The sequence below is a fragment of the Heteronotia binoei genome, chromosome 10, assembly GCF_032191835.1.
Source record: "Heteronotia binoei isolate CCM8104 ecotype False Entrance Well chromosome 10, APGP_CSIRO_Hbin_v1, whole genome shotgun sequence".
Taxonomy (NCBI): domain Eukaryota; kingdom Metazoa; phylum Chordata; class Lepidosauria; order Squamata; family Gekkonidae; genus Heteronotia; species Heteronotia binoei.
The window spans coordinates 27,894,910-27,913,472 of NC_083232.1; the positions used below are offsets into that span (position 1 = coordinate 27,894,910).

Below are 18,563 nucleotides of genomic sequence, written 5' to 3' on the forward strand. Positions count from 1 at the left end.
CATGTTTTTGGGGGGCGTGAGCTTTTGAGAGTCAAAGCTTCCATCAGACAGAAGTAGGAATGGAGATCCCCAAGTGCTTATATCTTAGTCTGAATGTGGGAGGTGCTGCAAAGAAGGGAGGCAGGATGTAGAGGCACAATACAAAATGTAATTAGCTTGATTAATGCAGGGAAGAAATGCTTAGGGTAAGAAACTGAGCATCTGTAAATCCTAAATCATTGTTCTGCATGATGGGAATGAGTCTTCTTGTTCTTCCTTACTCTCTCATTGTGTGCTGCTGGTCAAAGGAGCCCCCCACCCACCCACAAGAGCAGTGAGGGAGGACAGAGAAAGACAGTTCTCTTTGGCTGGGAAGCTATGCATCAGCTCTTTTAAATGCCCGTTAAACTTTAAAGAGTCGTTATGACTAGCCCAGTCTCTTCAGATGACAGAAACTAAGCAGAGTGAGTACTTGGATGGGAGACCACCAAGGAAGTCCAGGGTTGCTACACAGAGGCAGGCGATTCAACCCACTTGTGAATGTTTCTTGCCTTGAAAACCCTGTTGAGTCACCATAAGTTGACTGCGACTTAACAACACTTTCCACCACCTCTAGAAGCAGTGCCTACTGCCCATTATTTGCAAGGTTCCCCATCTCCAAGCCATCTTGCTGAGTGTCTTCAGCAGTTTTCCACAGGCCTAAGTATGGAGAAGGGAAGGGGGTTATACCACTTTATTCCTTCTCCTTTCTCCAGGGCCACAACTCTTGCCATACCATACCATACCAAACCTTTAATGGCATAATAGATTCAGATAAAAATACACAGAATATAAAAATTTAAACATTGGAGATAAAATCAAAATAAAACCGAGCTTACAGATACATTCAAACATGGTCAGAATTAAATTTAAGGATGTCAGCCAGAAATTTTGCCACAGCCTCACTAACCACCCCCTCAGTTCTTGCCATACCAGATCTGCATACCAGATCTCCTCTTCTCCTTGGGCTTTCCCAAAAACCTCCCTTTGAAAGCCCAAGTACTCCCACTGAAGCAGTCAGACCCCTCCTCTTGCTGAGGGGCAATTTATAGATAGAAAATGCATAAATACCCTTCCTAATATATCAATATCAGCTCAGATATCCTGGACTGCAATGCACTGCCTGGCCTAAAATGTCAGACAATGGATGTCAGCAAGAGACAAGGCTGGACCATGAAATACAGTGCATAAGGACACAAAATGAATGTCAGCCAGGGCAAGTCTAGACACCTTGTTTAGAAATGTGTGGGAAAGAGTGGCTGATCTGCTGATGACCTCCTCCCCACCCTATACAGATGTATAGTTCAGGACAATGGGTCTCCCAAGATATGTCACCACACCTTGGACTAATCTCATCAATACCCATCCTCACATCCCCTCAGCCATTTGCCCTAATTATGCAACACTTAACACTATTCATAAAACCTGGTAGCTTCTCCCATCTGGTACTTAGTGGGTCATCAAGGACCATTAACACCTATAGTTCACCTCAGATAAACTCATCAGGGATTTGCCCAAATCTTTTTTCACCTCTGAAAAACTCATCGTCATTGTTTTTCAGGAAAACACATCAGACTTCCTAGGGAAGGTTTTGCCCTATAATTGCAAGCACACTTGTGTGTGTTCTCTATGTCAAACTTCCACACCCTCGCTTGCATGGAACCTCCTCCTTCACTCTGTGAAATGCTGGCCATTTTGCTACTGTCTGTACAGACCTCAGTGTCCAAGATTGGAAGCTATTGCCTTCCCCGAAATCACTTCCTTCTGTCTCTTCTCTGATTTCCTCATAGTTAGCCTTATGTGTGTTTGGGTGTGTGTTTTGCCCTTTTATTCCTATTTCAATAAACCTTTTAAATCTGACTGGTTTATTTAGAGAGTTCTCTATGGGAAAGATCCCGACCTACTTAGGTGGAGAATCCCAGTTACCCCCTCTCACTCTGTCTCCTTAAAGTTAATTCCCCCAATTAAATATGAGACTGCCTCTTTGGGTAACACCACCCCTTCCTTGGGTGTACCCAACCTCTTAGAGAAGGAAGTGATTCTCCTACCGGGCTGCTGGATGGCTGCTCCCTCAGCTCTATCCCCCTCTTGTCCTATTAGCTATAGGGATACCATTCCCCAGGTGCAGATGGGGGATCCCCTGCCTTCATAGGCTCCTGCTCATTAGTAGCCAGCTGGTCAATGGGAGGAAATTCCTCCCAACCCCCAAACAGTGGCAAAGAGCATGATGCACTGATCATCATTTGGAAGTGATGTCAGCATGTCATTGATATCATGGGGGGATGCTCCACCTTTTGGGCACAACTCTATGGTTTGAGGCCAATTTTAACACAAAGCTTTGCCCAAAAAGCAGAGAGATGTCCCAGTGTTGCTGACAAGCTGATGTCTCTTCTGGGTGTAACATCTCCTGGAATGCCCCTCCAAATCCCCCTTCTAGCACAATGAAGGGATCTAATTTGTTATGCCAGGGACTTGACTGGGTTATGCTGCTAGCCCTCAGTTCCCACCCTTGCTTTTCCCTGACCCTCCCAGACTCTGGCCTCTTGGCCTGGACTGCTGTTGAGCTTACTTTTCTTTGTCCAGGTCTTTCTGGCCTTGGTGTAGATTCTGTGCTGCTTGTGGCCACTGCAGATCCAAACCCCAGCTGGTTCTTCTGCCTGCTGCTGGAGACATGGTGCTTGGTAAAGGTCCTGTATTGTGATGTGAGAGGCCTCTGAGCTCTCTGTAAGTGGGGGTGGGGCCACCGGGAGTTGTGTCTGTTGGTGCCACTGTAGTGTAGTGGTTAAAAGCAGACTGGAGAACCAGGTTTGATTCCCCACTCCTCCACTTGGGCCAGTCACAGTTCTCTCAGAGCCACACTTACATCAAAAGGTGTCTGTTGTGGGGAGAGGAAAGGAAAAGTGATCGTAAGCAACCTTGAGACTCCTTAGGGTAGAGAAAGGCAGGGTCTGAAAAACAACTCTTCTTGTTCTGGAATCCAGCAGCATTTTGATGCATGATGATGATGGTGGTGATGATGATGATGATGTAAAATAATGGGTGGCAGACCAGGCCCCAAATCCAGAGGACAGGTGTACTTCCCATTATTTTCAGTGTATACTAGGTGGGCCATGGTGCATTTTAAATAGAAAATAATTGTCATTTAAAATTTGGTGGGTCAATGCAGCAGTGCCTGTCTAGGGGGTGCTGGCTCCTCCTTGTCACTCCTACTGCTTCCCCAAGAAAATTCCTTAGTCCAAGTTTAAAGAGAGTGAAAATATTGGGAAGAAGAATACCAGTGGGTGCTTTTGGATATTGTCAATCCAATCCAGTATCTGAAACTTTTGGCATTTTTGACAGCATCTAATTGCACATTTCTAATCCAGTTCTCTTTCCTGTTCTAGTAGGTGCTTTTCTATCTTATTGTCGTAGACTTTACCGAGCACTCAGTGGTTTCCCCTATCTTCCCCTATCTTTACCGAGCACTCAGTGGTTTCCCCTATCTTCAGTCTGGTATTTCAGTCTTTTTATCAATAACCTGCCAATTTCATAAAAAACATTTTAATCAAAATCAACAAAATGTTCAGTATATTCCCACCCTGGAAAAATTTAGGGAATACATGAGGGTCACACTGAAGGGCCGTTTGTATTGTCTTTGGCATGCAGACCTTGGCCTCTATGTATAGTAAGCTTTTAGACGCTGACACTGGAGAGTAGTTGGAGGCATTGCTCCAGTAATCAACCAGTGAGTTCCACAGTGGGTTTTAAACTATAAAAGCTAACAACTTGCTGTAGGAAACAAAGGCAATTGAGTCCTGCAGAGTCAATGAGAACAAATTCACAGAATAGATAAGTAAGACAAAGTTACAATCAGTTCCTTCTTCCATTCTGCTGTGTTAATGCAGGGTGGTGTAGGACATGCCAGTGGATGAAGACAGATCTTATTTATTCAGCCGCACTAACCCATAGAAAGCATTCCTCTAGGGTCAGATGCATTGTTTCAGCATTTTAAAAGAGCTCCCTTGAAATCTAAGACTAGCACTGTTCAGTCTCTAACTGGTGATAGGAAACAATTAATTTTGACGTATTTAACATTGTGACTTTTAACCAATTCTGTAAAAACTTTTAAGTTTATAAGACAGAATGTAAAATGCTACATGCAATTAGAATGGAGACATGAAAGTGATACCTGAGTTATCAGTGGTTTCTCAAGAGCTAAAGACTCTAAAGATGTGCAGATCTATTGTGCCTGATTTTGGTGTTATGCCTTTTAAATTTTTTGGTTTTTTATTTTGCCTTTTGGGCATGTAATCAGCATTGGCAATCATATGTCATCATTTGAAAAATTGATATTGAGAGGCTTGGGGGGGGGCATTTTGGAAGGTCAGCACTCCATTTGAGATGAGTGTTGAGTTGAGTTTGTTACTACCTAACAGATAGTATGAAAGTTTCTGTGACATACTATGCAAACAGCAGCCAGAAATTGAATACGTTGGTCCACACTAGTACTCAACTTCGATTTTACTTGTTTTTCAGAACTTTGTGCATGTTTCCTAGCTACTGCCCTTCTCCAAATCAGAACATATGTGTTAGTTTTCTTTTTAATGGGCACCTGTGGTTCAGAAATTCTTGTTTTTATATGGTTTCTGGTTAGCATATATTAAAGTATGAAGAACAGCATTTCAGTTGTTTTAATGATACAAAGTTCCTATTTGCAGTAATGTTTCATTCTTTGATCCTTTGGCTGACATTTCTGAAATGAACTAAGAATTGGAGTCATCTGGGCAAGTTCTTGAAAGCTGTTTTAAAGTTTTCATTTGCAATTACAGAGGGACTAAAGCCATTTTGTGTGTGTGTGTGTGTGTGTGTTTAGGTATGTGTAATTATTAACATCTAAAGACAGGAAACCAGAAAGATGTGACATTTTGTAATTTTGCTGGCAATTAATTCTGTTTCATCAATCTCTATAATGATCCTAACAATATACATGTGAATTTATGGGACAGTATAATGCACAGGGAAGTTCAGAGGTGACATTTCGATGACAAAATAAAATGCCATGCTAGTCTAATCAAAACAATATTGTGATGGTGAAATTAAGCGATATCAATGTGGGTATATTTTAACACGATGTCAAAACAATACGCCGTTTGAAATCCATGGAGATGCTATTTTGATGTAAAAATGAAAAATTGTCAACACGTTGGGGGAGATGTTCCACTAAAAGAAAGACAAAGTGGTATCAATTTAAGTCTGTATCATTATGATGTTGCCATTCCCCCAAAGACATTTGACATGTTAAGTGGTATTTTTTACAATTATTTTCGTTTCTTTCTATTTGCGGCTAAAAAGAGAATTATACCATTTTAAACAACTGAAATTTAATGGTATCTGCTAGGGTAGTTATCAGGGTTGAAGTGCAAATGAACCTAAGCCAAGGAAATCCTGTGCATTTTGCTCAAGAGTTTTCCTGGTACTTCTTGCCTTTGTCAAAAGACTGTCCTTGATAAGTCAGACCAACATCCCATTTTTCCTATCCACTTCTTTCCTTCCTCCAGGAAACTCAGGAATGTGACATTGTTCTCCCTTGTTGAACACTCCAGCCACTACACTATACTGTTTCTATCTACTTTGTATTCTCTTTCAGCTAGGGTTGCCAAGTCTGTGTTGGAAAATACCTGGAGACTTTGGAGGTGGATTCAGGAGAGGGCAGGGCTTGGGGAGGGAAGGGGCCTCAGCATGCTACAATGTCATAGAGTCTACCCTCCAAAGCAGCCATTTTCTCCATGGGTGCTGATCTCTGCAAGTTGGAGAGCAGTTGTAACAGTGGGAGATCTCCAGGCCCCACCTGGAATCTGGCACCCCTACTTTCAGCTGTATGCATCCTGGAAGCTTGAGGAAAAGCATAAAGTTGACAGTCTGTGTCCCCAGTATCTGTTATTCAGAGACTATACACAGAGGTTTCATTTTATATCATAAAAGTTAATGCCCCCCCAAGAAATGTCTAATCCTTTTTTTTAAGGAATCTAAACCAGTTCTTCCCTTTTCTGACCCTTCTACCAGCTAAGTGCATTGGGTGAACCTGGGTTCTAGTATTATAATAGAGTCAAAGCACTTTGTGATAAATTCCTTTAATGTGTGTGGGAGGGGGAAATTAATTTTCTGGTTCCAGAATGTTATATTGCAGTTCTGAGAATAAGTAATAGAACCAGAGTGTTGGACTGGATGGGCCATTGGCGTGATCTAACATGACTTCTCTAATGTTCTTAACCAGAGGTGCTAGGCTTCCTGGCCCCCAGGTCCTGACGGTGGATCCCCCAGTTTTTCAGGCTCCTCCTCACCAGCAGCCAGCTGGCTGATGGAGGGAACCCCATCCCAACAGCCAGAATGTGTCTTTCCATCTGAGCAGGTTTAGAAACTTGCAAACTGCTTTTATTTTAGAAGGTGTGTGTGTGCCTTTAAATCTCAGCGAGACTAAAGCTGTTGAGGAGGAGCAGTCAGAGCCACGTGGTTCTTGGTGAGTGTGTGTGCAAGGGAGAGCACAGTCCCTTTATTTGTTTTGCATTCCTTTTGGAAGTCATGTTCATAGTAAAAGAAATAGTAAAGAGTTAACTAGGAGTTGATTATGGGATGGAGAAAAACTCCAACCCCTAGACTGCTCTGCTCAGTAGTTTTCTTTTCCTGTGTTAGTCTGAAGAAGTCAGTTGAAATACTGCAGATAGCTACATGCAGCAACTCCCATGAGTAAATTGTCCCAGTGAGATCACAAAAGTGAGGGTTTGCAAACTTCTTATTTTGGCTGCTTTGTGGTTGTTAGTGGAAGTGCAACTTCTGGAGAACTCTTTGAAGGCAAAAAAAGAGGATGAGGAAATGTAGACTGTATTCAGTGGAACTGCACTGCTGTATTTTATTTCTTTATTTGGAATGGGAATGTCTCTTGCTTCACCCCCAAAGTCCCCAGATATTTCCTGAGCTGGACCTGGCAACTCTAATAGGTGTATGGAAAGAAGCTAGCTTTTTTGCCTAGATTCCTAGTTGCATGAGATAAATTATACTTAAAATTTATGAAGCTGTAAAGGTATGTCTGACAACTGGTATTGATCATCTGGTTGCGGTGGAAGGGGGAAAAGAGGGTTGAATCTAGAGTCTCTCTCTTTTTCTTGCCATTCCTCTGCCAGATGATTGCTATAACTGCTGGTTCAGGCTACAAATAACAGTAGTATCCCACTGTTTCTTGTGGATGTTGTGTTTATACATTCCGGAACCAAATATTCCTTTCCTCTAACTTCCCATTTTGACATCATCTGCAAATGTAATGAGTAGCCCTGTGCCCCCTCATGCAGATAATTTATAAAAAAATATTGAAAAGCACCAGGCCCAGAACAGAGCTGTGACACCTCATTGGATACCTCCTTCAAAATAGGTGAAATACCATTGACAGCTATTCTCTGGGTGCAACTCTCCAACCAGTTCCTTATTCCATAACCATCTTAGAGTCCAGTCCTCAGACATCCAGTTTACCCATCAGAACATCATTATTAAAATGTACATGTGCTGCTTGCTTACCCACATTGACCATCAAGGCAACTTCTGAGCAGCACATTTGTAAGAATTGTGTACAGTAGCATTTCACAGTGTGAAACTATTTGCATTCTAGGACCGATTCATACAGCATGGAATATGCAGGTTGGACCAAGTGGTTCTCACCCTGTATAATCATGAGTTGCCAGTTTGTAACCAGTATATTCTGTAAAGTGTGAATTGGCCCATAATTTAGAAAGAGAGATTTTAAAAGCCCTCCAAAGAAAGGAACTATAATTAGGAGTACTGTATCAATAGATGTAACACTATAGCTCTTTTCAGTTATCTATGTTGTTGGTGCTGTGACCACATATATGGGATGAACATATTACACATGATTGTCCTAGTACGTGCAGTTGCTGTTCCTTCTGAAAGGGGCAGCACATGGGTTTTCCACCTTGGTACATGTGTACCAAGAATAATCTGGTACATGTGTTCCACCTTGGTACATGTGTTCCTAGAATAATCTGGAATCAGGCTAGGGCTGCCAACCCCTCCCGGTCCGGGTGGGGAATCTCTCGCCCGGGAGGTTCTCAACCTGCCGGCCCACATAGGGCCAGCAGGGGGAACCTCCCCCCGCATCGCTAGCGCAATGATGTCACCCCGAAGTGACATCATCAAAATGGCGTTGCTCGTGTGGGGCCGCTCTCGACGTTTCCGGGAAAACGCTATGGTTTTCCCAGACACAATAGGTACCATAGAGTTCTAACCTCCCAAATGGCTAGAGCATCCAGAAAAACCATAGAGTGTCCCCAGAAATGCCTAGAGTAGTCCTGCACGGGTGCCGTCATTTTGATGACGTCACTTCATCACGCAGCACACAGCACACGCACGACTGTCCCCCGCTGGGGGATGAAGAGAACTTGGCAACCCTAAGTGAGGCACACATGTTTTGAAACTGAAACACATTTTCCATTTCAGAAGAAATGTTGAGCACACATTTAAGGAGACTGACGTACAGTGTGTTGGCCCATATGCATGGTCGAATGTAACAACTGAGCATAGTCTGAATTCAAGGAAGACAAAGACGGCTGCTTACACCATCACTTTTAAACTTTCTTTGGAGTTTAGAGGGTGACATTTGCCTCTGTCTCTGGTCAACACCTGCATTTTTAATATATACCATCAAGAGCTTTGAATGTTTGTTTCAAGGGTGACTCTTTTCAGTTGTTTAACAGCTGTTCTGTAAACAAGTATTTTTATTCATAATTTATTCTTTTAAACTGCTACATTTCACCAGAAGGAAAACTTTAATTGCAACTGCAGCTGATATTGTCAGTAGTTATGTCTTGAAAAATTTGGGGACTGTCAAAATTTTTGATTTCTTTAAGAGCTTTATTGTTGAGTATTGGTGTTCTCACAATTATTCTAGGGTCCTGAAATGCTTACTTTTTCACTATCAGAAAGAAAAGAACTCCCGTAAAGCATAAAACAATTTTTTTTGTTTCCCTCATGTGCGCTTTGACAGGCTAATAAGGAAGAATGATGATAGCAATAAAAGGGGGTCTTGGGTGCATTCCTCAGATTTCACTGTTGTAAAATGATGGCCCTGTTACAAAATGGCCACATAGGAACTCAGAGGGAAAGCTAGTTCTGAACATGTGGAGAGCTAGATGCAGTGACCTCCCTCTTAGCTGTAAAACATCCAATGGTCTCTGTGCTATCACATCGAAAGCCAGTGCTGTATTAAGAGCTTTGGAGAGCACTTTTTTAACCTAGAGAATAGACCTGTGTGTTTTTAATTTGGGATAATTTACTACATTGAAATTGGTGTGAAATGCACAACAAATCAGAATGTCAAAAGCAGGGAATGAATTTTATCAGCTGGCGGAAGTGTTGGACTTGTGGGAATTGGAATTAACATAACTTTGGAGGAAAGTTGCACACACCTTACCAGATGATGGACAAATCTGTTCTAAAAGGAAAGTGACAAAAATGTCCCACGCTGCCAGTTTCATGTCTGCACATACATGAATTGATATAGTCAGGGCTTTTTTTGTAGAAAAAGCCCAGCAGGAATTCATCTGCATATTAGGCCATACCCCCTGGTGCCAAGCCAGCCGGAACTGCATTCCTGTGCGTTCCTGCTCAAAAAAAACCCCCTGGATATAGTTGTTCTGGACACCAAAGCTTATTCATTATAGAAATTTGACCATAAAAAGAATACACGTGACTTAGGTGTCAAGTCGGCAGATTCAATAACGAGTTGTTGTTGATACAAAGAAACTACTTTATTAATACTAATACTTGAGGATAGGCCAACATTGAAAGACTAAAGAATAACCTGTAAATGCATTGCATATATGGGACACTTCAAAGGGATTCCTAAGGGGGGAGGATTATGCAGGGCACATTCACACCTTGATGTTACCAATTCGTTCTCAGGCTTGAGTGGGCTTGATCGTAGTAGACTCCCGACTCCCTTCTGTGAGCCAAGCCTGAGAAGGCGCAGATAAGACTTTCACATCTTTCCATTTCAAAGCAAGGACACTCACTACAGGCAGGGAGGGGTAGGGAAGGTACAAGCTAGCAGCAATTGAATACACTTTGGTTCTACCCAGAATGCTCTCTGACTGAGCCAGAGTTACAGACAGACTTGACATTAGGTAGAGCTTCTTTGTCACATGAAGTTGATCTGGGAAGAAAGTGCATGCTTAAAAGATATATTTCTAAACCTGACATACAAATATTAGCCAAAAACAGATATTTTGTGTGCCTCTGTGTTGTGGAAGGAAAGCCTTGAAAGAATAAGGAAGATAAGATACGGATATGCAAGTATTACCGCTCAGCATTCAAGATGCTGTCCTTGTTAGAGAGACTAACTTTGCATGCATAATCAGTTGGAAGAAAAACATTCGGAACACTGCAATTGGGTGTCAAATTAAATTCAGGTGCTTATCAAACATATGAAGAATTTATTGCAAATTCTGTGGCTTGTGCATCGTACATAATGTTCCCAGGGGGCCAGTTGATAAAAGTAAATGTAACTTGTGTAAAGAAATCATTCTTATCTATACATTAGCAATTGATGTGGTGTTGTTGTTGTCTTTTAAAAGCTTAACATCTTTTACCCATTTGAAATTGTTTTTCAGTGGAAAACATGAGCAATAACAGTCTGGCTCAGTCTGGTCAAATTAATTCTGGTTGTAATGTTACTTTGTAGCAAGGATATTGCTTGCTTTGACTACCTAAACAAAAGCAAGTTCTTTCTGCTCTCTGAAATTTAAGTGAGGGTCAATTTATTTATCATCTGGGCCTCTCTCACCAAGCACCAAGCCCAACATTTGCCACACTGTAAATCATTACAACTGTAAATCCATGAAAATATAATAAAAATTACAATTCAATAAACTAATATTGAATGTCATAAAGAATACAGTCTTATTGGTGGTGGTGGAAAGTGCCATCAAGTCACAACTGACTTATGGTGACCCCATGGGGTTTTCATGGCAAGAGACGTTCAGAAGTGGTTTGACTGCCTCCATGTCACAATCTTGGTATTTCTTGATGGTCTCCCACCAAATGCTAGCCAGCGCTGACCCTGTTTAGTTTCTGAGATCTGACAAGATTAGACTAACCTGGGCTATAGCCTTGTTTGGGGCTAACAATCAGCTGCATGTTCACCTCTCCCTATTTACTTTGGGCACAGAAGGTCCCAAGTTCAGTCCCTGGCATCTCCAAGATCAGGCAGTAGGTGATGTGAGATCTCAGCCTGAGACCCTGGAGAGCCGCTGCCATTCTGAGTAGACAATACTGACCTTGGTGGACCAATTGTCTGATTCAATATAAGGCAGCTTCCTGCATTTGTGAATTATACTTGTTTCCCCAGCAAAACCATCCCTCCTATTCAGCTGCTATTGTTACCTCCTGGGAATGCCTTGTTGCAATGCTTGTATTCAGGGGTGGAATTCTAGCAGGAACTCCTTTGCATATTAGGCCACACACCCCTGATGTAGCCAATCCTCTAAGAGCTTACAAAAAAGAGCCTTGTATGCTCTTGGAGGACTGGCTACATCAGAGGTGTGTGGCTAATATGCAAAGGAGTTTCTGCTAGAATTCCACCCCTGCTTGTATTATTATAAGTTGTGATAGTTATTGTTTTGTGTCCTTTCCTCTGGTCTCTCAAAATGAAAGTTGAGCAGAGGCACACATGCATCCTGTCTTTGGTACACTTGCACATAAACACACATGCATGGGCACGAAGGCCCTGTGGAGCTTACCAATTTCCATGCTACAGTTGGTGTGTTTTACTCACAGTGGCAAGTGTTAGTCTAATCTTTCTTTCAATTTCTTATTCTAATCTAATTCTTCTAATTCTACCTTTGAGCCAAACTTGCTTTAAAAATCAATGAAGAACTAGCTAATGTGGAGTCAGGGCTGGCCCTAGACTGTCTGGCAGCCTGGGCAAGGCTAACTTCTGGCACCCCCCACTGCACACTGGTAACATCACTGAGTCACATGGGGGGCACTTGATTTGGTGCCCCCAGAAGGCCAGTGCCCTAGGCAGTTGCCTAGTTTGCCTAGTGGTAGGTCCGGCCCTGTGTGGAGTTAATGAACATAGGCGACTTAGTACAGCCTGCAACATGTGTGTTTGTCAGGAAAAGGCTCGGGCAACAATAGTTAGGATGAGAATCGTGTTAAAAGCATGTGCCTGTTTTCATCTATGGAACATTAGAAGACAGGCCCTCTGCAGAATATTGTTGATATTCTAATATCTAGTACAGATTTCTAATCACTGTCAGATTATGGATGCTGAGCACACCAAACCATGACCCAGATTTGAGCCCCCTAAAAACCAACACGATTTCCAGAGTATAAATGTTCAAGTGTCAAATCTCAAATTATGACTTTCAAAAGCTTATACCCTGAAAAATCTCATTGGTCTCTAAGGTGCTATGGGACTGAAATCTAGCTCTTCGGTTTCAGATCAGCGGGGCTACTCGCCTGAAACATGAAACTCTGTAAATATACTAACGTCTCACTTGAACAACTGCGTGGTTTCTATATGAAAATTAATTCTGCGGTGTTTCTGGACACGTTTCTATAGTGTCTCACGATGGGTCTGAACAGTTTTACCACGATTGGTATCTGTGATCACAGATGAGACCCATGTGCATTGAATAAGCATTGTTTGAGGCAGATGGAAAACTGTTTTAGTTCCATTAAACCCAGCAAAAGCTTTTACAGTAGATTAACACTGCTCTGCATTCTCTTTACCTATTTTATCCTGCCCAAGCAATGACAGGAGAGGTCCAGTTTAATATATACTCAGCTTGCTCTGAACTTTGGCAAGCGTGCATTCGGCAGGCTTAATGCATCGCCAGAAGAGCGAGGATGGCATTAATAGTCCCTGAGGCAGCCTTTTTAACATTCACTTAGGCTTTGTTTCCCTTCCATTCTACCTATGTCTAGAAGGACGTTCGACATGACTCTTTAAAAAGTAACATAAGTTTGAAGATCCCAGAATGCCATCTTGAGCATAAGTGGGTTTAATTAACACAACAATTTGGCATTTTACTCACGGATTTGCAATGACCAAGGACCCAATTATTACATTCATATTTTGTAACTACTATCTGTAGATAGATCCAAATGGGCAACCGTGTTGGTCTGAAGCAGTAGAACAAAGTAGGAGTCAAGTTCACTTTTGAGACCAACAAAGTTTTATACAGAATGTAAGCTTTCGTTCTGTACCTGATTTTTCGTCTGATGAAGTGTGCTTGGAGCACACGAAAGCTTACATTCTAAATAAAACTTTCATTCTTAGTCTTAAAGGTGAACTTGACTCCTACTTTGTTCTATCATCTGTAGACTTATCCTACTGAATAGGTTGTGTGAATCCTTCCATGAGATGCATGGGCATGATGGGTGTAAATGCCAAGTTGGACAAGTGTGTGTTTGCTTAAGTTTTTGCAGTCCTGTCATTGCTTGGCTTTATTGGTAGGGCTCCATTTCCTGGCCTTGCTCAGACCATTAATGTCCCCCCTCCCCAAAGCTTTAGTCATTCCTGTTCAGTAGCTTTGCTTGTATCCACTTTATCACACTGACAATCTGTCTGTTCTGAAAGGATTACAACTCTGTACTTCGGAGCATGACATCATAGTGAGATATTGCTTAACGATCTGAGACGCTTAACGGCCATTGCTGTAGCTTCTTGTTACTGAAAATATGTGACAGCTCTGGCCTACAGGAGCCTTGCTTACCTTGCATTTTCCCTCAGCCTTGGCTGGAGATTGCCCGTCTTGTAAGTAGCATTTGTGAAATTGCTGAGGGCACGTTTAACACCGTGTAAGTTGGCAGGCATCAGCGGGCAAGCACAAACCTGGTGCAAAGTTGTCCCATCACTTAGGCAGTAAAACTGTCTTGTCTTATACAAAATGGAGCTTAGTTCTTCAAACCTGTTATTGTTCTGAAGAATGCTACGCAGGGATGGGGCAAGGGCTGTAGAGGAATAAAACAGTGTAAACAGTTAATGTTTACATCAGAGTAAAGGGGGGGGGGCTTTTATTATGGGAGAACCAAAAGTGGATGCAGATAGATTGTAAGCAGTAGCAAAAGGACATTGTAACAGATAGTAAGGCTGCTGAGAAGCACTGTTAATACTTCCCTTAAGATTAATCACTTCCCTACATGGGCACTACATAATTTGCTCAAAGATATTTTCCAGAATTCCCACTCTGTTTTGTTTTGATCTAATAGTGGGCTAAAAATACACCTTCTTGGGTCAGTCTAGATGTTCTCAGAAGCCACTGAGTGGTAGTGGCTGATTACCACAAGGCTTTCCAAGGAACCTTTGGTCTAAGGGAGTTTCCCAGTCAGCCCCTTCCCCCCTTTTTTCCTTAACAATTGGTACAGAGTAGAGTTGGACCTAAAGAAGATGACTGTTGAGTCTTATAGCCAGCTTCAAGAGGGGATTGGATAAAAATATGGAGCAGAGGTCCATCAGTGGCTATTAGCCACAGTGTGTGTGTGTGTATTTTGGCCACTGTGTGATACATAGTGTTGGACTGGATGGGCCATTGGCCTGATCCAACATGGCTTCTCTTATGTTCTTACAAGAGTCCATGTGGCAGAGGGATCTTAGGCTGAGGTGTCTCTGGAACCTTGGGTTGAGGTGTTTCACATAACCTCATACTTCTTTTTTCTACTGGAGATGCTAGGGATTGAACCCAAGACCTTCCACATAAAGCTGATGGTCTAGCCAACTTATTATCCAGAGATGCACCTTAATTCCATGTAGGCCTGACCATGATTCTCTGGTTTGCTACAAGATGAAATATCTCTGTTTCTCTGGCTGCATAGGAACCTGAGACTTTAGGGCACTTGTTGGGGATATGGGATGGAGGGGAGTTGGCCAATAACACTAGCAATGTATGGTGGGCCTAGCAGGAGAACCAACCTGGTTTTGCTTCTTGACTAGGATTGAAAAAATGGTCACCTGTAGAAGTACAATATATATGTGCTAGGTTGTGTTTAGCATGTGGGATTACAAGCAATATATGCCTAATCAAGAATACAATTAATGATCTCAATGATTATGATAATAACTCTTATTTTAACTCATATCCAGCATAGGCAAATTCCAATGTAAGCCATTTTGTACAACTTCCGATGAATTTTTATAGTAAATATTTGTAAGGTGTGTTGAAAGGTTTTCCTTTCACAGTAGAATTTTTTTTCTATCATTTGATATATGTTGTTGTCTGAATACTGTTCATGCTTAATATGCTATCTATTTTTCAGATTTGAATTTGTAGGGTCAAAGTTAAGAGAGTCAAATATGCACTGAAATAGATGTTTTTGTCAAGATTTCTGAAATTCAGTGCTTTAACAATCTATGTTGAAGATGTAGCACTTGGAAGAAGACATAGGTAGTAGGATTTTGAAGGATGGAATGCAAACATCCATCTTCTAAATTGTATGATCCTGATGATTTCCCCTAGATGATTGATGCCAGTTGGCCTTTAGTCTGCAAAGCCAGGAAGGGCCAAAGCCAGACAGAGTATTTTAGCTTTGGAGGTGGAGAGCTGTCTGGAGCGGGGAAGGCAGAGACTGGTAGAGTTGGGAGGGCTTTGCATGGGTAGCCCGAAAAAGGTCAAAGTGCCCTTTGGTTTTATTGGTAGTTGCCATTATGAAAAGCTTTGGGTTTTGAATAAATTTGGGATTATGCCATGTAATGTTTACATCACAAACAACAATAATGTGAATGCTCTGTTAGATAAAAGAAGAGTGGTTAGCATTACAATGATGATCAGGGCTTTTTTGTAGAAAAAGCCCAGCAAGAACTAATTTGCATATTAGGCCACACCCACCAATGCCCATTGTTTTGTGCAGTGCTTTTTTGGTGAAAAAGCCCAGCAGGAACTCATCTGCATATTAGGCCACATCCTGTGACACAAAGCGTTCCTGTGTTTTCCTGCTAAAAAAAAAGCCCTTGTGATGATTCTGCCCATCTTTAGAGCTGTGTTCTCTGCATATTGACTAATTCCCTGAGTTAAATGGATCTTATTCCCAAGAAAAGTGTGCATTGGACCAGTCATGTTTGCAGTTTTATACCCTCAGTGAGTGCTGCAGTCAGTTTCACTTGGTCAAATGTTCCACATGCCCATTAACCTTTTAATGTGATCAGGCTGATCAGTTCAAAGGACTTGTCAGAAACAGACCTAAAGGGCAACAGGATCCTATTGGCTGGAAAGACTAATCCAATAGTGCCATCTCCAAATGGTAGCAAGGAGCCCAGTGGGACTTAAGAGCCAACTGGAGCAAGAAGCTGAATAATTTGCTAAGGGTCCTACACACACACACACACACACACACACAACTTGGTATTATTTTCTCATAATCCAAAATATTAGTTGCCTCCATTCTTGGACTTTTTCAGTCCTGCTAATAACAAAATGAAGAATATGTTGAATAAGGGCTACTTTACAACCTCAGTGAAATGGTTGCTTTAAATTGATCCACATATTGTCAGCAGTGAATCATACATATTATTTATATAGAACATTTTTATCCCACTTTTCTCCCACACTGGGGACTCACTGCAGCTTACAAAATGCACAAAAATGTATATACACCCCAACAGTCCTCCAATACTAACCTCAAGAAGGTAAAGATCCATAAGGACCGCCCAAGCTCTTGATGATTCATGATGGTTCCACTGGCGTAATGCATATAGAGCCACAGGCCATAAACAACTAATAAAGGCTAAGATCCTTTTGGGTCTCAGTTTTGGTCATATCCAGGCTTTCAATTACCTGCAGAAGAGAGGAACAAATACTCAGCTCAGGTCTTGCTCAGCTGACCAGTGTTCCCTTGGGGCTGGACTAGATGACCCTGGAGGTCCCTTCTCAGATTCTATGATTCCTCCTCACAATCAGGGTTGCCACCTCCCCCAGAGTGGGAGAGGATCTTGCACCCCCTACTTCCACTTCGAGGGGTGACAGGAGAATTTTTTTAAAAGGCCATTGGCCCAACATTATTATGTCACACCTTTCTAGGGACTGCTGGAAACTCCATGGTTTCTTAAAGATGTGTGATGTCACTCCTGTGTTTTCCTCAAAAGTGATGTCACTTCATTGCTCATGGCTGCCTCCCATGATCCCCCATCTCTTCCACCGTCTTCTGTCTCCTATCTCACAATAAATATCAAGTATATTTTACTACACCAATCCAAACCATTCTTTCTCATTTTCTGCTGTTATGCCTCATCTGTCCAATGGGCTAGTATACATAAATAGCTCACCGTGTGATAAAAGCCATAATGTGGAATGAAATGAAACAGTCTCTGACGGAGGCAGTTGTAACACACAAACCTGTGTTTAGTAGTATATTGCCTTTTTCTCATTCTTAAATACCCTTGATTACCTTTAATGTAGTTTTTGTTAAGCAGAAGAGCAGAATGATTGCTGATGACGTTTACAGTGTCACTTCATAACAAACTATCAATTTGCATGTAATGTTACAGATTTTAGCATTAAAAACGTATAGACTCATCACTATGCAGGAATTCACTTATCAAATTGGAGCTCGGAAATAGCAGAGCAGACTTGCTTATTTTCTGATAATATGGGATACCTGTCTTGAAGTTTCCAGAAGTTCCTGGTTGACATCGGTAGATTACCTTGGAGGTCCCTTGGGCATAAAAACATTATTCTCTTTAGACTTGTTTAATTTCTGCCTTGTCTTGTTGTGGTATTGTCTGTGTCTACCATGATGGCCGTGGATGCTAGGCAGCCTTGCACCAAGCATGTTCCCCTGTGGACGCGGTGACTTAAAGGATTTTTCTAGTCATAATTTTTTTTTTATCCCCAGTCAATTGGTTAACAAAACATTCTGTTTCTTGGATTAAGGTATTGTAGATGATCTAAAGGTGACCTGTGTATGTATCTGTGTTGTCTACATCATACATACACAATCAAACTGGAAACAGGTGTTTCTCAAACAAACGTCAGGTTGTTCTCAAAAGACATGAAGAAACTTCATCTTGCAGAAGTTCCTCACTATTCTCAGTTCCATGAGAAAAACTGTTTGCTCTGTTACTTGTTCATGCTGTGAACACTTTAGGCCACATTGTACAGTTGTAGGATTCCTTGTGTTATTTTGCATCTGAAAAGGACAGAGACATCTGTGGGGGGAGGGGGGGTTAAAAAAGGAAAAGGAAAAAGCAAACATATTAACTTCCCCTTTTGCCTTTCTTAGCAATCGGTCAACTCCCAGCAATCATGACCGGATACAGCGTCTAAGACAAGAATTTCAGCAGGCAAAGCAAGATGAGGATGTAGAAGATAGGAGACGTACCTACAGTTTTGAGCAGCCTTGGGTGAGTGTTTACCTACAGGCTCAATATACAGCATTGTGCAAAGTTCTTTGGTGTTAGCTCAGTGCTTTTGCTTCCTCTCTTATCCTTAATCCCTGATGCAACAATAGTGCAATTTAGATGCCAGTTCCTGAATGACCTTTAAACTCCTGACCCGGTCTCCATC

The 18,563-nt window shown here is 41.8% G+C and overlaps 1 protein-coding gene across 7 annotated transcripts in view; it reads left to right on the forward strand.

Moving 5' to 3' along the window:
• PARD3 (par-3 family cell polarity regulator) overlaps positions 1-18,563 on the forward strand; it is a 745,691-nt gene that overhangs the window by 701,903 nt on the left and 25,225 nt on the right. For all 7 annotated transcript variants that reach the window (XM_060248141.1, XM_060248148.1, XM_060248145.1 and 4 more), the window contains one exon: positions 18,280-18,400. In XM_060248141.1, coding sequence (XP_060104124.1) covers positions 18,280-18,400 — 121 coding nt within the window. The remainder of the gene's footprint in view (positions 1-18,279; positions 18,401-18,563) is intronic.